The sequence below is a fragment of the Nerophis ophidion genome, linkage group LG16 (genome assembly GCF_033978795.1).
Source record: "Nerophis ophidion isolate RoL-2023_Sa linkage group LG16, RoL_Noph_v1.0, whole genome shotgun sequence".
Classification (NCBI taxonomy): domain Eukaryota; kingdom Metazoa; phylum Chordata; class Actinopteri; order Syngnathiformes; family Syngnathidae; genus Nerophis; species Nerophis ophidion.
The window spans coordinates 34,287,506-34,311,286 of NC_084626.1; the positions used below are offsets into that span (position 1 = coordinate 34,287,506).

The window sequence follows — 23,781 nt, forward strand, 5'->3', positions numbered from 1 at the left end:
GATTTGTGGATGACGATATTGATAGCAAAGGACTAGAAAAAAAAAATAAAGTTCCCAAAAAAAAAAAAAAAGGCGATTGCATTGGGACAGATTCGGATGTTTTTAGACACATTTACCAGGATAATTCTGGGAAATCCCTTATCTTTCTATTGTGTTGTTAGTGTTTTAGTGAGATTAAATAGTACCTGATAGTCGCAGGGGTTTGTACACGGGTGTGTTGATGCCAGTCTCTGAGGGAAGTCGACGGCAGCTGCATGGACGGCGCAAGCTCAGCTGATCTCCGGTAAGAGGCGGCTTTTTACCTCAATTTTCTCACCAAAACCTGCCGGTTGACAAGTGGTCGGGAACCATGTTCGCTTGACCGCTCTGATCCATAGTAAAGCTTCACCTCCGGGAATTTTAAACAAGGAATTACGGTGTGTTTGTGTGGCTAAAGGCTAAAGCTTCCCACCTCCATCTTTCTACTTTGACTTCTCCATTATTAATTGAACGTATTGCAAAAGATTCAGCAACACAGATGTCCAGAATACTGTTTAATTGCGCGATGAAAAGAGACGACTTTTAGCCGCAAATGGTGCTGCGCTAATATGTCCCCTGCAACCCGGGACGTCACGCGCACGCGTCATCATTCCGCGATGTTTTCAACAAGAAACTCCGCGAGAAATTCAAAATTGTAATTTAGTAAACTAAACCGGCCGTATTGGCATGTGTTGCAATGTTAATATTTCATCATTGATGTATAAACTATCAGACTGCGTGGTCGGTAGTAGTGGGTCTCAGTAGGCCTTTAACACTCCGTATGTTAATGGAAAAATCAATAAAAGTGCAAGGGGATGTACAGTATACCTGTTTTATAGACTATTCCAAAGTATTTGATAAAGTGAAAAATAAAAAAACTAATTTTCCAATTCTTAAATGAGCTGGATATTAATGGGAAAGACCTGAGAATGAACAGAAATCTGTACCGGGAACAAGAAACTGCAGTCCGAATAAATGGTGAATGCAATCAATTCAAATTCATTCAACGGGGTGTTTGACAATGTTGTGTACTATCTCCTGATCTGAAATGATCTTACGCAACATCAACATCAAATATAAGTTGGAGGAATTCATGTTAACAACCTCAGACATGCAGATGAGACTATGCTAGTGGCTGACTCTAAAGAAAAGCTACAGAACTTCCTGAACACAGTTCTGTTGTCATGATCCACGTCTTGGATCATGGCATATTCTGGTTTTGGTTCTGTTTGTTATCACATTCTGTCTAGTATTTGTCTTCCTCAGTTCTTTGTGGCACTTCCTGGTTGTGTTCCGTTGTCATAGTTACCCATTTAGTGTCACCTGTCTCTCCTTTGATCACGCGCACCTGCCCTTGATTAGTTATCTCCCTATTTAAGACCGCCTTTGTTTGACATTATTTCTTGTACTCTTGTTTGCTTCACGCTACCATGAATTGATTAACGTGGACCCCGACTTAAACAAGTTGAAAAACTTAATCGGGTGTTACCATTTAGTGGTCAATTGTACGGAATATGTACTGAACTGTGCAATCTAAAAGTGAAAGTTTCAATCAATCAATCAAAAAAACGTCGCTCTTTCCAGCATTGTGGTAACTACCTTCATGTACATTAGCTTCCATGCTATTTCAGTTGTTTGTCCTAGCTAATGTCCTAGCTGATGTGTTTTGTTTATTAGTGCCTTCGAGCAAGTATCTTTGGTTCTTAGTCTGTTTTAGTTAGTATAAATAAATTATTGTTCCTACCTCACGCTGTGTCCATCTTCGCTGCACCCACGAGAGAACAACTCGTCACCACAATGCCACCTAGAAGTCACATCTATGACCGAATTAAGCACTAATGTTATCATAATAAGAATGCAAGTAACTTTTAAATGCAAGCAACATATTTTTCATTATTATAAGGTCAATAACTTAATTATCCTAAATAAGTAAACAAACATAAAAATAAAAATGGCTTTCAATATCCGTTAGTAAAAATTGCACTTCAATAAACATTGAACATCTTGAAGTGCAGTTTTTCCACAGTTGGAAAAACTGTTGGTCGGTATGCTTTGTTGTTGTTTTTTCTTACCAATGCCATCACGGCATACTTGCTAGTTCGTCCGTGCTGTGGGCTTATGTTGCTCAGTTTGAAGATGAATTATTCTCACAAAGGGACAATTGGCTTGATAATCATCTTTTTCCTCCAAACTTTTGTCTTGTAGCAGTGCTTCTCATTAGCGAGTCGCAACTAGAGTATTCTGTGTGTGCAAGCTCGCAGTCCCGCCTGCTCATACCAAAACAAAGACTGGATGACTGACAAAAGGCTTCAACATGCTCATTTTATTTTACTGTTGAATAAACGTGCTCAGGTACTGAGAGCGATGTACATCATTGTATTATTCATATATATATATACACAGATTAATCATATAATTGCTCCTTTACCTTATGGTTGCTTGAAAATTGTCAAAGACTGGATGACTGACAAAAGGCTTCAACTTGCTCATTTTATTTTACTGTCGAATAAACGTGCTCAAGTACTGAGAGAGATGTACATCATTGTATTATTCATATATATACACAGATTAATCATATAATTGCTCCTTTACCTTATGGTTGCTTGAAAATTGTCATAAGTTATGATACTGTCAGTGATCTGATCAATGGGTTAGGGTTGTGTGTGTGTGTGTCAGTGCAAATATGAGTGAGAATACTCTGACTGGTATGCAAATATCCCTCTTCAATACATCCTGACTGTATTTTTGAATAAAACTGTTACTAAGTTTTGCGGAAATAAATGACGTACATTCAAGTAAAACATTTTAAAAAAATGTTTCTGGATGACATTCTGATGATAAACTTACATTTGTGTCTAAATGTTGGAGCCTTTTTTAAAATGTTGATTTAAGTTATGCAAGAAAGTAATCATAGTTAATCCAAATACAAAACTGGAAATAACTTGCATTAAAATGTAATGTACATGTAATAAAATGTATGATTTGACAGTGATATTTCTATTTATTGTTATATGGTTTTATTTCACAGTAAAAATAACAAACTGATTCTTCTCTAATCCATCTTGAAAAGTGGAAAAAATTTAATGAAAACTTTTTTTTATTTTGGCTGTTTGTCTATGTATTGGCTCTGTGATGAGGTGGCAACTTGTGCAGGGTGTACCCTGCCTTTCGCACAAGTGCAGCTGGAATAGGCTCCAGCACTCCCGCAACCCCGAAAGGGACAAGCGGTACGAAATGGATGACTGGTTCTATTTCACAATATAAAATACAAACTGACTCTTCCTCAGTAAATACAAAGTATAATAATTGCAGCATTTTTTGACCTTTAGAGCCACCTTGTGGTAGCTGATAGAACCTCAGCTGCATTGTGAATCCAAAGAATCCTTACTAAACTGTCAAAAAAAACTGAGCAAATCTTTTTTTTTAATAAAATACAAGGAACTTATCGAGTAGTCATAAAAAAAGACAATTATTTTGAAGCCTGAAGCAACTTCGATCATATTATGTTGATACTCAACAGGCCTTAAAACTCCACCAATTAGAGTAAACGCTCACTAGAAAGCAGCAGTCGGTTTCGGAGCGAGTCATCTTGGGTGACTAATAAGGAGGTGGGCCCCCATGACCTTCACAATACACAGGGCCTGCAATTAGTGGTGTCCCTGCCGTAAGCAGACCGCCTCCTCTCGATCAAAAGGAAAACTAATACCATCACTCACTGCTCGGACTGCAGGCCGGTCGCATTTCGACAGCAAATAAGGGTCACCTTGCGAAATGCAAGTGGCGGGGGCAAAGAAAGCAGTGGGTAATTAAGGATATTGTCATAATTAAGGGTGTTGCCAACGAGACACAACTGTCCCTGCAGCCAACACTCATTAATTCTAATTCAGCAGCTATCATTCTAATGATTTATTATCATACTGGACTTTTGCACATTTAATAAAGTAAAAATGTAGTCAGTTTATGAGCGTCATGATTTGACTGAAGGCGGTTAAGCCATACATATTAATGTAAGCGCTGGCAATAACGATGCATAAGATCAGAAGTTATGGCGTCGTGGGAGATAATCTCAATCAAGACCTCGATCACTGAAGGGCGGACTGAGCGATGGCGACAGCACCTCTGAATTGGTGGACATCTGCAAGCACTCAGTAGATCATATCACACCCACACCGATAATATATTTGTGTTGACATCTCCTGACAGCTTAAGTGCCATTTACATTCGTACGAATTTGAACATTTGCCAAGACTGTTTGCATCTAAACCCAAAATGAGGGCTTGTCTCGATTACATCATGTCAAAGGGAAGGAGATGTGGGATGGCTCAGCCTCATGAAACATATCAGCCGTCTGACGGTGTAATTAACCTGTTGTGGTGTTAGTGAAAAGGGACTCTGAGCGAGACCCGGCGTACCTGTCGATCCCCGATGGCTGCGGTTGCCAGCAGACACGGGGTCAACGCAGAGCATCGCCAAGGCAACGACGTAGGCCACCTGCAAAGGCCGACCTGTCCTCCCCCACAGTTTCATCCTGCGAGAGGGGAAGAGGAGAAAACGGTTGGGAAGAAGTAATTGAAGAGGGGAGAAGAGGCGCACAGAGAAAGATTAGAAGCTTCACCTCTAAAAGCAACATAACAGAGTGATGCCTTTCTTCTGAGTAGCAACAACATGAGTCAACAGGGGTCAAAGGTGGAAAATAACAGGCCACAACCACATGGATTGGAGAAGAAAAGTTTTCCAATTTCCTTTTTAGAGACATTAAAGGCCTACTGAAATGAGATTTTCTTATTTAAACGGGGATAGCAGGTCCATTCTATGTGTCATACTTGATCATTTTGCGATATTGCAATATTTTTGTTGAAAGGATTTAGTAGAACATCCACAATAAAGTTTGCAACATTTGGTGCTAAGAGAAAAGCCCTGCCTTTACCGGAAGTCGCAGACGATGACGTCACATGTTGATGGCTCCTCACATATTTACATTGTTTCTAATGGGAGGCTCCAACAAAAAGAGCTATTCGGACCGAGAAAACGACAATTTCCCCATTAATTTGAGCGAGGATGAAAGATTTGTGTTTGAGGACAATGATAGCGGCGGACTAGGAAAAAAAAAAAAAAAACTAGTGAAAAAAAAAACGCGATTGCATTGGGACGGATACGGATGTTTTTAGACACATTTACTAGGATAATTCTGGGAAACCCCTTATCTTTCTATTGTGTTGCTAGTGTTATAGTGAGTTTAACAGTACCTGATAGTCAGAGGGGTTTGTCCACGGGTGTCTTGACGCCAATGTCTCAGCAAAGTCGACGGCAGCTTTATGGACGGGCAAGCTCAGCTGATCTCCGGTAAGAAGTGACTTTTTACCACAATTTTCTCAGCGAAACCTGCTGGTTGACATTCGGTCGGGATCCATGTTCGCTTGACCGCTCTGATCCATAGTAAAGTTTCACCTGCAGGAATTATAAACAAGGAATCATCGTGTGTTTGTGTGGCTAAAGGCTACAGTTTCCCACCTCCATCTTTCTACTTTGACTTCTCCATTATTAATTGAACAAATTGCAAAAGATTCAGCAACACAGATGTCCGAAATACTGTGTAATTATGCCGTTAAAGCAGATGACTTTTAGCTGTGTGTGTGCGCAGTGCTCATATTTCCTAACAGCCCATGACGTCATGCGTACGCGTCATCATTACGTGACGTTTTCAAGAAAAAAATCCCGGGAAATTTTAAATTGCTCTTTAGTAAACTAAAAAGGCCGTTTGATGAAATGTTAATATTTCATCATTGATATATAAATTATCAGACTGCGTGGTGGGTAGTAGTGGGTTTCAGTAGGCCTTTAAGATTAAATCACTTGTCTATATAGGACACCATCAGATAGGAATTGTTTTGGTTTCCGTGCAGATTTTACCCATAGAAAAAGTACGACGTTATAAAAATAATGATAATGGTGAGACATTCGCGGCCTAACGATGCCGGATTTGTTCCTCCGTGGATGCGTCGGGCAAAAACACAGCGTAAAGTAAGATATAAAGTATTTATTTAACAAATAAAAGGCTAAGGAACAAAAAATACTGGAGCTAAGCAGGAAGGCAAACAAAAGCGCTAGCGTGGAAAGCTAGGGAAAACAAACGGAACACAAACACTTGACACAAAAATGGAAAACAAAACAACTAGCATGAAAGCTAGGAATAAAATGAAGTATAGCGTGAGAGCTAACGAGTGAGAGCATGAAACACAACTCATCAACTGTTACACGAAGGCAAATTAGAAACCGAGGCAGAACAACGAAAAGGGGCGAGCTTAAATAAGGGAGGTGTTTACGAGAAACAGGTGTGCGAGAACCGAGAGTAGCAGGTGGAAATAATATGTAACCATGCTGACAGACTAAATAGGAAATAAGGAGGTCAAACTACCGAAATGTGATAAGAAAATGGAACCAAAACAACAATCTGTGAAGATCCGAGCAGCGGATCGCAACAATAATAATATCACTAATACCACCTAGTTTATCACTATAAAATTGGTTATGAACATTTACTCAAATCTCCCAATCAACTTCAACCCGGAAAAAATACCAATCATGTAAAGTTTTGTTATTTTTTTTATTTGAACCTTTTAACTGTCTTTTGCTCAAATAATGTCAGTTAGTACCGATATACATTTGCATAACATAAGTTATTTAACCCATTTAAACTTGTGACACTATCTGATCAAAAGGCCTTCATAGGAGTAAATATCTTAATAAAAAACATACATGTTAGACATTTTTGTTTCGGACTAACAATTTGCTGTACTTTTGTGTGTGTTAATGTGTTAGTAAATATTATTTTTTTAAATAATAAAATCTAATTTTTAACGTTCAACAGTGAGCTTATAGTGACTGTGCCGTCTATTTGTTATATTTTAATTTCTGATACATCTGGGTTTGATTTGCAAATATTATATAGCAGACTTTGCAATTGCATTTCCCAAAAAATTAAATGCCATTAGTGTATAGACCACAGCTGAGTCGTACAGGGAGAGTATGGACAATTAAACGAGAGGCGCCGTGTTAGGTACCCAAGACGTGGTAATGTAATTGAGTCCTTCTAAGGTTAGAGTTTTCTTAACAAAATAAAACCAAAATAAAAAGTCTAAATATAGTTCTAAATATACTCCAGCTCATAAACTTACAATAAAATATGTTTTTATTTTGTTAACGTAAAATATATATTAATTTTGGGGCAATTTTGCGGCCGTGTTTGATGGACTCGACCGCTACATGTTTAAAGGCCTACTGAAATGAGATTTTCTTATTTAAACAGGGATAGCAGGCCCATTCTATGTGTCATACTTGATCATTTCACGATATTGCCATATTTTTGCTGAAAGTATTTAGTAGAGAACATCGACGATAAAGTTTGCAACTTTTGGTGCTGATTAAAAAGCCTCGCCTTTACCGGAAGTCGCAGACGATGATGTCACAAGGGTGAGGGCTCCTCACGTCCTCACATTGTTTTTAATGGGAGTCTCCAGCAGCAAGAGCTATTCGGACCGAGAAAACAACAATTTCCCCATTAATTTGAGCGAAAATGAAAGATTCGTGGATGATGATATTGATAGCGAAGGACTACAAAAAAATATAAAAATAAAATAAATTAAAAAGCGACAGCTCCGGGCAGCGGCAGTGTGAGCGTTTCAGATGTAATTAGACACATTTTCTAGGATAATTCTGGAAGATCCCTTATCTGCTTATCGTTTTAATAGTGTTTTAGTGAGATTGTAAAGCCATACTTCGAGGTCTGATGGCTGCGGTGAACACGCAGCGTCTCAGAGAGAAGCCGAGGAGCCAAGCTCGCAGCTGCCTTTCAAACAGCTACTGCAGGAGGACGAATAATCCAAAGATGTCTCCGGTAAGATATATATCACAATTTTCCCATCCAAAAACATGTCGGTTGACGTAGAGAAACATGTTCGCTTGACCGCTCTGTGTTAAAAACAAAGAAACACTGGCTGTGTCTCAGTGCTAAAGACAGCTGCAATTCAGCAACACAGATGTCCAAATTACTGTGTAATTATGCGATGAAAAGAGACGACTTTTAGCCGTAACTGGTGAGAGCTAATATTTCCTGACAGTCCGTGACATCACGCGCACGCGTCATCATTCCGCGACGTTTTCAACAGGATACCTCGCGGGAAATTTAATATTGCAATTTAGTAAACTAAAAAGGCCGTATTGGCATGTGTTGCAATGTTAATATTTCATCATTGATATATAAACTATCAGACTGCGTGGTCGGTAGTAGTGGGTTTCAGTAGGACTTTAATGACCAGTGGCTAACATGCTTCAGTGGGCAAAGCGTACATCAGAAAATAGAAAACCACAAATAAAGGTATTACCCTTATTTTGCACTCATGAGCTTTGGACCAACAATGCGGAGGAAATATGACTTTTGTGTGCAGTATGTCAACTGTGGTGTCTGCCTTCAGTGTATTGTTTGCGCTATATACTATATGCCCTTTGCTGTTATTTTTTTTAAATATTTCTCATAGGTTTTGCTGCCGTGAGTCATGGTTTCCTAATTTCATTGTCACCATATTAACTTCAATACTGAACTAATGCTGCTTTTTACATGTTTTTTACACTTTTATATGTATAAGTTTATGTAGATTTTTGGTGACATGCAGAAAAGGTGTGATTTTGAAGCAAAGTTTTGTCCGACAAAGTGAATTAATTCAACATTAATGAGAGTGCGATATACCACGTTTCCCATGTGTATGTATGCTTGCTTACCTTGCACAACAAATTGTTCTTATTGGCTCTCCAGCCTTCCTGGTGAACCTGCACTTCCCATAATTTTTTTCCTTTCTGGGTTGCGGGGAAACTTATGCAACTGTTTGCGAGTGGTGCGTCCCCATGCCGCACAACAGACCATGTTGACATGGCAAACACTCTTCAATTAAAATGAATGAATAATGAGGCAGTGCAGTGTCATTTGGCTGCGGCTTTAAACTGCTATGTAACATGGCGCCCTGTAGTCACGTGAGTGCCTGTTAACCAATCATTGAGATGGCTTGCACCCAGGTTGTTCATACTCTCTCTTTACCAGGGGTTGGCAACCCGCGGCTCCGGAGCAGCATGCGGCTCTTTGACCACTCTGGTGTGGCTCAGCTGTAAACTTGCCGACCTTCCCGAATTTACCTGGAGATCTCTGACCTCAGTGCCTTTCCCTAAAATTGTCTGAGGTTTGCATACTGCGATTTTCACTCGGACAGCAACGTTGAGAGGCGGGCCGTGTTGGCAGTGTCCATAACATCTTCTAATACATGTAGTTGTGCCCGCTGTTACACAACACTATGTGCGTGCCGGCCGGTCACAAATTGTGTGAAACCTCAATTACAGTCCTTAAGCGATTGCAAGGCATACTTGTTCAACAGCCATGCAGGTTACACTAAGGGTTGTGATATAAACAAACTTTAACACTTTTACTAATATGCGCCACACTGTGAACCCACACCAAACAAGAATGACAAACAAACATTTGGGAAAACATCCGCACTGTAACACACGATAAACACAACATAACAAATACCCTGAATCCCATGCAACTCTGACTCTTCCAGGCTACATTATACACCCCGCCCCCCCCAACCCCGCCCACCTCAACCGACGCGGGGGGGGGGGTTGTTGCTAGCGGGGTGTATAATGTGGCCTGGAAGACTCAGGGTTGCATGGGATTCTGGGTATTTGTTATGTTGTGCGGATGTTTTCCCGAAATGTATTTGTCATTTTTGTTTGGTGTGGGTTCACAGTGTGGCGCATATTTGTAACAGTGTTAAAGTTGTTTAAACTGGCACCCTCAGTGTGACCTGTATGGCTGTTGAAAAAGAATGCCTTGCAGTCACATGTGACCGTCTGCAGAAGCCACATACGATGCGTGGCCTGACTGGTAAGCTGTTTGTACAAGTTGTGGAGGGCATTAAAGACAGCGCCATCGTAGTACACCCTTATATTTGTTGAATGGGTTTTACTCAGCAGACGTCCAACTGAATAGTCACTCTAAAACCTGCAAGTCTTCCGGACAAATCGGGAGGAATTGTATGCGTGATGCTAGTAAGGGGCATTCATATAAAACTCACTGGCCGCACTAACATCAAATCTTTATATTTAATTGCGGGCCGCGTGTCTAAGACCCCTGGTTTATACATAGCACAAAGCAAAAAAAAAAACTCTATACAGAGTTATTTCATTATAAATGTCAAGAGTCTTGGGGCTCTCATTATTTTCTTTATTTTGTGAAACGGGTCAAAATGGTCAAAACTACCGCAAGGTAGTTGGTGCCTGTCGGGGCGGCAATCCTACAACCCCTTGGTGGACACCAGCGGTGAGGGATGCCGTCAAGCAGAAGAAGGAGTCCTATCGGGTCCTTTTGGCTCATAAGACTCCGGAGGCAGTGGACAGGTACCGACAGGCCAAGTGGTGTGCAGCTTCGGCGGTCGCGGAGGTAAAAACTCGGACATGGGAGGAGTTCGGGGAAGCCATGGAAAACGACTTCCGGACGGCTTCGAAGCGATTCTGGACCACCGTCCGCCGCCTCAGGAAGGGGAAGCAGTGCACTATCAACACCGTGTATGGTGCGGATGGTGTTCTGCTGACCTCAACAGCGGATGTTGTGGATAGGTGGAAGGAATACTTCGAAGACCTCCTCAATCCCACCAACACATCTTCCTATGAGGAAGCAGTGCCTGGGGAATCTGTGGTGGACTCTCCTATTTCTGGGGCTGATATCGCTGAGGTAGTTAAAAAGCTCCTCGGTGGCAAGGCCCCAGGGGTGGACGAGATCCGCCCGGAGTTCCTTAAGGCTCTGGATGCTGTGGGGCTGTCTTGGTTGACAAGACTTTGCAGCATCGCGTGGACATCGGGGGCGGTACCTCTGGATTGGCAGACCGGGGTGGTGGTTCCTCTCTTTAAAAAGGGGGACCGGAGGGTGTGTTCCAACTATCGTGGGATCACACTCCTCAGCCTTCCCGGTAAGGTTTATTCAGGTGTACTGGAGAGGAGGCTACGTCGGATAGTCGAACCTCGGATTCAGGAGGAACATTGTGGTTTTCGTCCTGGTCGTGGAACTGTGGACCAGCTCTATACTCTCGGGTTGGACTCCGCCAAGGCTGTCCTTTGTCACCGATTCTGTTCATAACTTTTATGGACAGAATTTCTAGGCGCAGTCAAGGCGTTGAGGGGTTCCGGTTTGGTAACCGCAGGATTAGGTCTCTGCTTTTTGCAGATGATGTGGTCCTGATGGCTTCATCTGACCGGGATCTTCAGCTCTCGCTGGATCGGTTCGCAGCCGAGTGTGAAGCGACCGGAATGAGAATCAGCACCTCCAAGTCCAAATCCATGGTTCTCGCCCGGAAAAGGGTGGAGTGCCATCTCCGGGTTGGGGAGGAGACCCTGCCCCAAGTGGAGGAGTTCAAGTACCTAGGAGTCTTGTTCACGAGTGAGGGAAGAGTGGATCGTGAGATCGACAGGCGGATCGGTGCGGCGTCATCAGTAATGCGGACGTTGTACCGATCCGTTGTGGTGAAGAAGGAGCTGAGCCGGAAGGCAAAGCTCTCAATTTACCGGTCGATCTACGTTCCCATCCTCACCTATGGTCATGAGCTTTGGGTCATGGCCGAAAGGATAAGATCACGGGTACAAGCGGCCGAAATGAGTTTCCTCCGCCGGGTGGCGGGGCTCTCCCTTAGAGATAGGGTGAGAAGCTCTGCCATCCGGGAGGAACTCAACGTAAAGCCGCTGCTCCTTCACATCGAAAGGAGCCAGATGAGGTGGTCCGGGCATCTGGTCAGGATGCCACCCGAACGCCTCCCTAAGGAGGTGTTTAGGGCACGTCCAACCGGTAGGAGGCCACGGGGAAGACCCAGGACACGTTGGGAAGACTATGTCTCCCGGCTGGCTTGGGAACGCCTCGGGATCCCCCGGGAAGAGCTAGACGAAGTGGCTGGGGAGAGGGAAGTCTGGGTTTCCCTGCTTAGGCTGTTGCCCCCGCGACCCGACCTGGGATAAGCGGAAGATGATGGATGGATGGATGGGTCAAAATGGCTCTTTGAGTGGTAAAGGTTGCCGACCCCTGCTCTATACACTATTCTGAACCACAGTGTGTCGCCTTGTCAGGTAGTAGTAGTGAAATATATTTATATAGCGCTTATTTTCTAGAAACACAAAACACTTTACGTTTACATTATCAAAAATGTTTTCAAGCTGCATTTAAACAAGTTTGGGTGGCACTGGGAGCATAAAGTGTCTTGCCCATGAACACAACTTGTGACTTGGATGGCTGAGGCTGGAATTGAACCCCGAATTTTCAAGTTACTGGCACACCACCCCAATTAAGCTGAATCTAGGGTTGTGTTGCGCCCTACAAAATGTGTATACTGTAAGTATTTTATTTTATTTTTTTATGACCAAGCTAATGCTACTTAGTAGTATAACTATAGTAAAAGCTCGCACATTTTTGTAAAGTGAAGCCTCACTTAACATTTCAGTGTGTTCTATAAGGTATACTTGCTTTGTTGGCATGGGATAGTAACAATAAATAGAAGCAGTCCGAGTCTGCTCTGAGTGCTGCTTGAGTGCTTGTTTAAGCCTGGCCGGGTCTACAACTGGTCGTGACGTCACATGCAACAAAGGTATCGAAATATAGAAATGTTTGATTTTATGAGACGTGATATCTATAAAAGTACCAAATTCAGTACCCATCCCTAGCGGCAAGTGAGAAGCCTGAACGCCAGGCAAATTCCTGGTCAAATGTTATTCAATATACCGTATTTCCTTGAATTGCCGCAGGGCATTTAGTATGCGCCTTCCTTGAATTACTGCCGGGTCAAACTCGCTTCCCAAACTAATTAGCGCGTGCTTAATATTACCGCCTGGTCAAACTCGTGACGTCACGAGTGACACTTCCCCTGTCATCATTTTAAAAATGGAGGAGGCTGATTTCAATACCGTTAATTTGAAATTGCATAAAGGGAAGAATATTAAGAGATATCCAGTAGGATTTAAGGTCCAAACTTACATCACACTCAAATTTTTACTGCATACCTTTGGTAAGTGCCGAAGTGAGAAGATGTTTTAAAATAATTAGCGCATGCTTACTTTTACCACATGCCTTTGGTAAGCGCAGGAGTGAGAAGAGGTTTTAAATTAATTAGCGCCCAGGCGGCAATTCAAAGAAATACGGTAATTAGTAATTATTAATGTTGTCCGATACCAATATTTTGGTACTGGCACCAGTACCAAAATATATTTCGATACTGTTCTAAATAAAGGGAAACACAAAAAATTGCATTATTGGCTTTATTTTAACCAAAAATCTTAGGGTACATCAAACATATGTTTCTTATTGCAATTTTGTCAATAAATACAACAGTGAACATACAGGACTTGTCTTTCATTAGTAAGTAAGCAAACAAAGGCTCCTAATTAGTCTGCTGAGGTATGCAGTAACATATTGTGTCATTTCCCATTCTTTTGTTTTGTCAACATTATTAAGGACAAGTGGTAGAAAATTAATTATTAATCTACTTGTTCATTTACTGTTAATATCTGCTTACTTTCTCTTAATCACTTATTCTTCTGTTATTTGATCCTATACATAAGTTTTGGATGATACCACAAATTTGTGTATCAATCCGATACAAAGTCGTTACAGGATTCCCGGTATTTTTTAGAGGCGGTATAGTACCGAATATGATTCATTAGTATCGCGGTACTATACTAATACCGGTATACCGTACAACTCTAGTAATTATGAGCAATATAGACACTTTGAAAATATTTATGTTCTGCTAAAATACTAAAGGTAACATTAGCTCGCCAGTGGTGTTCCTGTTTTATATTTTGGTTTGAAAAATTTAAACAATTTGCAAACAGCCCCTTTACGTTATAAAATAAGGCACTTCGTCTAGTAAAGCGCTAAATTTATTTGAACGGTCTCATGCAAGATTTAACATATTTTCTACTATTTAATAAATGTATTCACCCAAAATGTTATCCCGCACTACGTTGTTTTATGTTTACCTGGTCCCCTCTGTTTTAATGGGTGTGTTCCAAAGCCTTTCTAAGAACAACAGGAGGTGCAGGGCATCATCGCTGCATTCACTCGCACCTCAGCTCGCGTCCTCGTCCCCTCAAACTGAAGAAAACCCTGGAATGAGGAGGTACAAAAACAGTTGGTCAGTGAGGTCAGTGTGCCCTATGGTTTTTCTGTCGCCTCCCCCGGCCTCGCATGAAGGTAGAGATGTGAGGGCCTAGATTCTTTCAGATCCATTGTTTACAAAAGCTTCATCTCCCCCCCGGCTCAATATGCTCCTCAATCTAGACCATGGGTCACCAACGCGCTGCCCGCGGGCACCAGGTCGCCCGTAAGGACCAGATGAGTCGCCCGCTGGCCTGTTCTAAAAATAGCTCAAATAGCTGCCTCTATTTTTAAAATTTTATTCATTTACTAGCAAGCTGGTCTCGCTTTGCTCGACATTTTTAATTCTAAGAGAGACAAAACTCAAATAGAATTTGAAAATCCAAGAAAATATTTTAAAGACTTGTTCTTCACTTGTTTAAATAAATTAATGTATTTTTTTACTTTGCTTCTTATAACTTTCAGAAAGACCATTTTAGAGAAAAAATACAACCTTAAAAATGATTTTTAGGATTGTTAAACACATATACATTTTTACCTTTTAAATTCCTTCCTCTTCTTTCCTGTCAATTTAAATCAATGTTCAAGTAAATTTATTTTTTTATTGTAAAGAATAATACATTTAAATTAAATTCTTTATTTTAGCTTCTGTTTTTCCGACAAAGAATGTTTGTGAAATATTTCTTCAAATTATTATGATTAAAATTCAAACAAATTATTTGTCTTTGTTAGAAATATAGCTTGGTCCAATTTGTTATATATTGTAACAAAGTGCAGACTGTATTTTAACCTTTTTAAAACATGTCATCAAAATTCTAAAATAAATCTTAATCAGGAAAAATTACTTATTAGGAAAAAAAATTTAAATGTTCTCAAAAAGATTCGAATTAGCTAGTTTTTCTCTTCTTTTTTCCGGTTGGATTTTGAATTTTAAAGAGTCGAAATATATTTATAAAAATATTCATCTGTTTCTATATATATTTATTGTGAGAAATCATTAGGATGATCACTGTTTCCACAAAGATAACTATCATTAATTATTAATAATAACATAGAGTTAAAGGTAAATTGAGCAAATTGGATATTTCTGGCAATTTATTTAAGTGTGTATCAAACTGGTGGCCCTTTGCATTAATCAGTACCCAAGAAGTAGCTCTTGGTTTCAAAAAGGTTGGTGACCCCTGATCTAGACATCATACACCAGGGGTCACCAACGCGGTGCCCGCGGGCACCAGGTTTCCCGTAAGAACCAGATGAGTCGCCCGCTGGCCTGTTCTAAATATAGCTCAAATAGCAGCACTTACCAGTGAGCTGCCTCTATTTTTTAAATTGTATTTATTTACTTGCAAGCTGGTCTCGCTTTGCTCGACATTTTGAATTCTAAGAGAGACAAAACTCAAATAGAATTTGAAAATCCAAGAAAATATTTTAAAGACTTGGTCTTCACTTGTTTAAATAAATTCATTCATTTTTTTACTTTGCTTTTTAGAACTTTCAGAAAAATAAATTTTAGAGAAAAAAATGCAACCTGAAAAAATGATTTTAGGATTTTTAAACACATATTTAAACACACAATTCCTTCCTCTTCTTTCCTGATAATTTAAATCAATGTTCAAGTATTTTTTTTTTTTGTAAAGTAAAATAAATACTTTTTAATTTAATTTTTCATTTTAGCTTCTGTTTTTTCGACAAAGAATATTTGTGAAATATTTCTTCAAACTTATGATTAAAATAAAAAAAAAGGATTCTGCCAAATCCAGAAAATCTTTAGAATCATATTTAAATCTTATTTCAAAGTCTTTTGAATTTCTTTTAACATTTTTGTTCTGGAAGATCTAGACGAAATAATGATTTGTCTTTGTTAGAAATATAGCTTGGTCCAATTTGTTATATGTTCTAACAAAGTGCAGATTGGATTTTAACCTATTTAAAACATGTCATCAAAATTCTAAAAATCAATCTTAATCAGTAAAAACTACTAATGACGTTATTTTTTTTAATTTTTTCAAAAAGATTCGAATTAGCTAGTTTTCCTCTTCTTTTTTTCGGTTGAAATTTGAATTTTAAAGAGTGGAAATTCAAGATAAACAATGCTTCAAAATTATTTTTTCAGTTTTTTTCATGTTTTCTCCTCTTTTACACCGTTCAATTAAGTGTTTTTTCCCCTCATTTATTCTCTACAAAAAACCTTCCGTAAAAGGAAAAAAAAAAGTACGATGGAATGACAGACAGAAATACCCATTTTTTTACATATATATAGATTTATTTATTAAAGGTAAATTGAGCAAATTGGCTATTTCTGTCAATTTATTTAAGTGTGTATCAAACTGGTAGCCCTTCGCATTATTCAGTACTCTAGAAGTAGCTCTTGGTTTCAAAGAGGTTGGTGACCCCTGTCATACACACTCTTCCTTTTCTCCCAACACTTGTACACACATGCAAAAACAATGGATGCGCAATGTGGATGACGACAACTTGAATTGCTGCAAAATCACAACATTTGTGCACAGTGTTCACAAGTTAAGTTCAAACAAAGCAACAGCAGGGGTAGATTCAGCCTAAACACAAGTGAGAGCCGGCTTTAGCACACACACAGCAGGGTAAATGAGCTCCTAATAAAAGTGTCAACACACCTTTCTTCCCAAGAAAAAAGGTACTAACTCAGCAAATGAAAGACAACAGATTTGCATCAATAACAAAACGTCCTCCCCTCTTCAAACCTTCATTACTCACCGTGGCTCATTAAGATTTAGCTCAGACTGCTGCAAACTTACCAGGAGTGTGTGAGCAGCCCTCAGTGGGGTGCCACTGCCCCCTAGTGGGGAAGAAAAATAACCACTGCAGGTTGCCTATTTTTCCAGGAGCCACAACCTGTAATAATAACATCGCATATTTCTTTTTAAACAAATATCCAATGAACATTAGCTAGGAAATAATAACCTGGAGGACCCTACCTTGCAATTTCAACACATACATACTGACATGAACCTCAAATGAACTGTAATATAATAATATGGCAATACTAATATTATATTTTCCACCAATTTCGGAGGCAGTGGGTTAAAGGCGGATTACGGTTGGGTTAATTTAAAAAATACATTATGTACATATTTTTTTAAATACACCAAAACGGCACGACAGACCGGACTCCACTTTACTCAAACTCAAGCAACACTTTCGGACATCCCGCGCGGTCTCTTTCAATTCCGGTCCGTCCACAATTCGGGTGTCAGTAAACAACATGTCGGAACCAAGTGCATGTGTTAATTAAAAAATAAATAAATAAATAATAATAATAATAATAATAATAATAATAATAATAATAATAATAATAATAATAATAATAATAAAAATAATTAAAAAAAAAAAAAAATAATAATAATAATAATAATAATAATAATAATAGGCCTTCACGGTGGACGAGGGGTTAGTGCGTCTGCCTCACAATACGAAGGTCCTGAGTAGTCAGGGTTCAATCCCGGGCTCGGGATCTTTCTGTGTGGAGTTTGGCATGTCCATCCATCCATTCGTCCATTTTCTACCGCTTATTCCCTTTTGGGGTCGCAGGGGCGCTGGTGCCTATCTCAGCTACAATCGAGCGGAAGGCGGTGTACACCCTGGACAAGTCGCCAACTCATCGCAGTTTGGCAAGTCCTCCCCGTGACTGCATGGGTTCCCCCCGGGTACTCCGGCTTCCTCCCACTTCCAAAGACATGCACCTGGGGACAGGTTGATTGGCAACACTAAATTGGCCCTAGTGTGTGAATGCAAGTGTGAATGTTGTCTGTCTATCTGTGTTGGCCCTTTGATAAGGTGGCGACTTGTCCAGGGTGTACTCCACCTTCCGCCCGATTGCAGCTGAGATAGGCGCCAACGCCCCCCGCAACCCCAAAAGGGAATAAGCGGTAGAAAACGGATGCCTAATAGTAATAATAATATTAATAATAATAATAATAGGGCTTCACGGTGGACGAGGGGTTAGTGCGTCTGCCTCACAATACGAAGGTCCTGAGTAGTCAGGGTTCAATCCCGGGCTCGGGATCTTTCAGTGTGGAGTTTGGCATGTCTTGCCTGTGAATGCGTGGATTCCCCCCGGGTACTACGGCTTCCTCCCACTTCCAAAGACATGCACCTGGGGATGGGTTGATTGGCAAAACTAAATTGGCCCTAGTGTGTGAATGTCTGATAATGTGTCAGGAGTCATGCAAACTTAAATTAAATACAAAGAAGATACAAGGAAAGGAAATTAAATGAGCTCAAATATACCTAAAAATGAGGCATAATAATGCAATATGCACATACAGCTAGCCTAAATAGCCTTGTTAGCACAAAGGGCACCAATGTGCATTCACGACCAGCATAAAACGTTTGGTAGACAAAATGAGACGAAGAAGGAGTGGAAGATTTAACATGTAAACAAACTGTTGCGTCACAGTTCACACTATGGTGAGTTTAAGAACCAACAAAATTAGTTGGACAAAACAATGTTGACTAATGACTCTCATTAGTGAGGCATACACACAAACATATTAAACAGTGGCCTTTCTCACAATTGGGAAGGTTTGTGTCTGTCATGTTTTGTGATCATGCTTTGTTTAGCTATGTTCTTGTTTGGTTAAAACTCCAATAGTCACTGTTTTTATGCATCTTTGTTTGTTTTGTCACCAGGATGACCATTTGTTTCGCCTGTGTCACGTGTTGGACTCATGCACCTGTTTTCAATCATCACATGACTATTTAAGCCTGTAGTTGCCAGATAGTCGGCCTGGCAAAATCACTTGTTCTATGCTCATTCCAGGTCATAGTTCCATGCTCGTTCCATGCTTTTCCAAGTAAGTTTTGGTTTATTCATGTCACGTTTAGCAAGTCTTTTGTTACTTGCCCATAGTCTACGTTAAGTGTAAGATTTGCTCCTTAGCCAATTTTTTTGTCTCCGCCTTGTGCGCGCCTTTTGTTTACACTTTTTATAGTAATAATTGAACCATGTATTTACCTTCATGCCATGTCTGGTCCAGTTCTGTTACATCCCGGGAAAACAATCCATGCAGTAAACCGCCTCAAAGTCCACGTTTTGACAGTTTCATGTCTGTCCATATTAAAACAACAAAAAAGTATTTTTCCCCCATAATTTTCCCTTTTTAATAATCTTTTAAAAATGCTCCAGGGAGCCACTGGAGCATTTTAAGTGTTAAAAGCAAGGCTGAAGTTTTATTTAACAGGTATATTAAATATTTTTGCCCAGTGTTACAAATACATGCAGTTTGAACAGTAACACCATGTTTGAATTAGTGTTGTAACGATACCAAAATGTTCGTACCGGTACTGGTAGCAACATTTTTTCGGTACTTTTTTAAATAAAGGGGACCACAAAAAAATTGCATTATTGGCTTTATTGTAACAACAAATCTTAGGGTACATTAAACATATGTTTCTTATTGCAGTTAAGTCCTTAAAAATATTGAACATACTAGACAACTTGTTTTTTAGTAGTAAGTAAACAAATAGAGGCTCCTAATTTAGTCTGCTGACGTATACAGTAACATATTGTGTCATTTATCATTCTATTATTCTGTCAACATTATCAAGGACAAGTGGTAAAAAAAAATGATGAGGAGTTAACTAAAAGTTAATTAAAAAATGACAGGAAACCTTTGATTGATTGATTGATTGAAACTTTTACTTTTAGATTGCACAGTTCAGTACATATTCCGTACAATTGACCACTAAATGGTAACACCCGAATAAGTTTTTCAACTTGTTTAAGTCGGGGTCCATGTTTATCAATTCATGGTAACCGACCGTATTTTTCTGACTATAAGTAGCAGTTTTTTTAATAGTTTGGGTCCGACTTATACTCAGGAGCGACTTATGTGTGAAATTATTAACACATTACTGTAAAATATCAAATAATATCATTTAGCTCAGTGTTTTTCAACCACTGTGCCGCGGCACACTGGTGTGCCGTGAGATACACTGTGGTGCCGTGGGAGATTATGGAATTTCACCTATTTGGGTTAAAATAGGGCTTCACGGTGGCAGAGGGGTTAGTGCGTCTGCCTCACAATACGAAGTTCCTCCAGTCCTGGGTTCAAATCCAGGCTCGGGATCTTTCTGTGTGGAGTTTGCATGTTCTCCCCGAGAATGCGTGGGTTCCCTCCGGGTACTCCGGCTTCCTCCCACCTCCAAAGACATGCACCTGGGGATAGGTTGATTGGCAACACTAAATTGGCCCTAGTGTGTGAATGTGAGTGTGAATGTTGTCTGTCTATCTGTGTTGGCCCTGCGATGAGGTGGCGACTTGTCCAGGGTGTACCCCGCCTTCCGCCCGATTGTAGCTGAGATAGGCGCCAGCGCCCCCCCGCGACCCCAAAAAGGGAATAAGCGGTAGGAAATGGATGGATGGATGGATGGATGGGTTAAAATATTTTTTTGCCAACCGGTAATTATAATCTACAAATGCTGTGCCATTGTAGAGTAACCGTGTAATACTCCTCCATATCTGTAGGAGGCAGCTGGGAGCTAGTTGCTTTGTAGATGTCGTATACAAAGAACAAGATTTGTCGTCGTATCTAATGCTTAAACCAAAAATAAACAAAAGGTGAGTGCTCCTAAGAAAAGGCATTGAAGATTAGGGAAGGCTATATAGAATGAAACAAAAACCTAACTGGCTACAAAGTAAACAAAAACAGAATGCTGGACGACAACAAAGATTTACTGTGGAGCAAAGACGCCGTCCACAAAATACATCCGAACATGACATGACAATCAACAATGTCCCCACAAAGAAGGTTAGCAACAACTTACATAGTCTTGATTGCTAAAACAAAGTTGATGCAGTGAAAAGCGTTTAAGGAAGACATTAAGCTGCTGCAGGAAAACACCAACAAAACAGGAAAAGCCACCAAAACAGGTGCACAAGACAAGAAGTAAAACACTACACAAGAAAAATGCAAAAAACTCTAAATAAGTCAGGGCGTGATGTGAGAGTCCACCAACTTTGAGGCAAGAGCTATAGTGATGCATGCTTGGTTATGCTTTAAAATCATATCCAACATTTGCGACAACCACTTTTTACTGTCAACTGAGTTTCTGTTTTTAATCATTCCTGCTGGTGGTGTGCCTCCGGATATTTTAATGGGGAAAAAATGTGCCTTGGCTCAAAAAAGGTTGAAGAACACCGATTTAGCTCATTCACGTAAGAGACTAGACGTATAAGATTTCATGGGATTTATCGATTAGGAGTGACAGATTGTTTGGTAAATGTATAGCATGTTCTATATGTTATAGTTATTTGAATGACTCTTACCATAATATGTTAGGTTAACATACCAGGCACCTTCTCAGTTGGTTATTTATACGTCATAAAACGTACACTTATTCAGCCTGTTGTTCACTATTCTTTATTTATTTTAAATTTCCTTTCAAAAGTCTATTCTCGGTGTTGGGTTTTATTAAATAAATGTCCCCAAAAAATGCGACTTATACTCCAGTACGACTTATATATGTTTTTTCCCTTCTTTATTATGCATTTTCGGCAGGTGCGACTTATACTCCAGTGCGACTTATACTCCGAAAAATACGGTATTCCTGTTGATGTGTAGTGGGTTTATAGAAAATGAGTAACAAAGGCTTCCAAGTAATAAAAATGGAAAAAAGTGTTTCACGTGCAGCAAACAGGAAATGAATGGCTTCTTTAGGGTTTATAGACAAAGTGCCTCTTGTACTCTCATAGCAGACAGAAAGCTGAATGTTTATTTCTACTTGTGCTTTACATGCTGTCTTACAACGTGCACCCTTAAGAGCGTTTCATACGGTTTTTATTCCATTTTATTAGAATATGCAAGATGCATGTGTAGCATGCCTGAGTGATTAAAGATGCCGCATGCATGGCACAGCAGCACATTTCTTATGCTCTTTTTAAAGCAACCACCACCATGGTGTGCATTTTTATTAGCTTTGTTCTGCCATACAGCCGTGAAAAGAGCACATTGGCGCATGAATTATTACAGGGACTGATTTGGGTATAGCAGACCTTGGACGTGGTGCAGGTCACGTATGAATTTATGGTAACGGGCTTGAAAATGTGTTATGTCATGGTAAGGACCCTAGATAAATGTGGAGTTTTAGTTGGTGAATGTGCATCTTTTTAGATAAGGTTGTTTTAAGAGGTTTAATAACCATTATTTATAATTAACTGGATCTTTTTCCACACTGTCTTATATCAGCATTTAATTGTATTATTAAAAGAATTACAGTTTGTCCTCAAAATATATTTTGTTTTATTTATTTTAAATTTTTATGGTAATTTTAGAGACATTTTAAAATGTAATGTTCCATTTACCCAGTATTTTATTTACAAAAAATACACAGAATGTGTCCTTGGCCCTGCACTCTTCAGCATCTACAGTACATGCTGCCGCTAGGTGACATCATACGCAAATACGGTGTTAGCTTTCACTGTTATGCTGATGACACCCAACTCTACATGCCCCTAAAGCTGACCAACACACCGGATTGTAATCAGCCCTAATGCGTGTCTTAATGAAGTTAAACAATGGATGTCTGCTAACTTTTTGCAACTCAACGCCAAAAAAACGGAAATGCTGATTATCGGTCCTGCTAGACACCGACCTCTATTTAATAATACAACTTTACCATTTGACAACCAAACAATTAAACAAGGGGACTCGGTAAAGAATCTGGGTATTATCTTCGACCCAACTCTCTTGTTTGAGTCACACATTAAGAATGTTACTAAAATGGCCTTCTTTCATCTCCGTAATATCGCCAAAATTCGCTCCATTAGCCCACATATGCGGTCCTCTCCAAGGTTTCTCACAGTCATCATTGTCACTGTCACAGATGTCCCACCGGGGTGAATTTTCTTTGCCCTTATGTGGGCTCTACCAAGGATGTCGTTGTGGTTTGTGCAGCCCTTTGAGACACTGGTGATTTAGGGCTATATGAATAAACATTGATTGATTGATTGATTGATTGAATATAATAAAAGAAAATAGAAGAACCTCAACTCCAGCCCAATTTCAGCTTTACAATGCAGCTTTTCGAAGAAGACACAGACATGTAAAACTTTTTTACTTAAATAAAGCAAGAAGAAAATTTGATCCAATAGTCCTTCAACTATCGCAGTTAATTGGTCCCAGACATGACTTTCCACGAAGTAGGAATCATTATTTATAAATATTTTCGTAGCTAAGGCATTCAAAATGTGTTTACGCTCTTCTAAATATTTGTTTAACATTATGAGAGCCCACTAAACATGAAATCACACCCTTGCACCTTTACACTCTTTTAATCCGACGTAGTAATGCTGCTTGAGGCTGAGCCAATCAGTGGCCAGATACTCAACAGTGTGATCTGATTGGTTTGGTCTCCTTTAGAGACCAATAATAGTGTTGTATTGATATTTTTAGTTGATTTAGCCATTGTTTACACTTGAATATTCTTAATTTATACCAAAAATGTTTCAAAATATTATTTTTGTTTTAAAAATAATAATGATAATAAATCTGCAATATTGTAAAACCGCAATATTTCAAGCGCAATGTGGCGACGGACTACTTTAA

The 23,781-nt window shown here is 39.7% G+C and overlaps 2 protein-coding genes across 5 annotated transcripts in view; both read right to left on the reverse strand.

The window, feature by feature from the left end:
* The window catches only part of tafa4b (TAFA chemokine like family member 4b), a 92,980-nt gene extending 78,775 nt beyond the window's left edge, over positions 1–14,205 (reverse strand). The window contains exons 1-2 of one of the 2 annotated variants that reach the window (XM_061874952.1): positions 14,080–14,205; positions 4,431–4,546 (exon numbers count right to left, since the gene is read on the reverse strand). In XM_061874952.1, the coding sequence (XP_061730936.1) occupies positions 4,431–4,545 (115 nt within the window). In that variant the 5' untranslated portion in view covers position 4,546; positions 14,080–14,205. Of the gene's footprint in view, positions 1–4,430; positions 4,547–5,264; positions 5,412–14,079 lie in introns of those variants that run through there. The other variant, XM_061874951.1, reaches the window with a different exon arrangement.
* The window catches only part of eogt (EGF domain-specific O-linked N-acetylglucosamine (GlcNAc) transferase), a 129,036-nt gene continuing 119,329 nt past the window's right edge, over positions 14,075–23,781 (reverse strand). For all 3 annotated transcript variants that reach the window (XR_009802192.1, XR_009802191.1, XR_009802193.1), the window contains one exon: positions 14,075–14,206. The gene's annotated coding sequence lies outside the window, so the exon portion shown is untranslated. The remainder of the gene's footprint in view (positions 14,207–23,781) is intronic.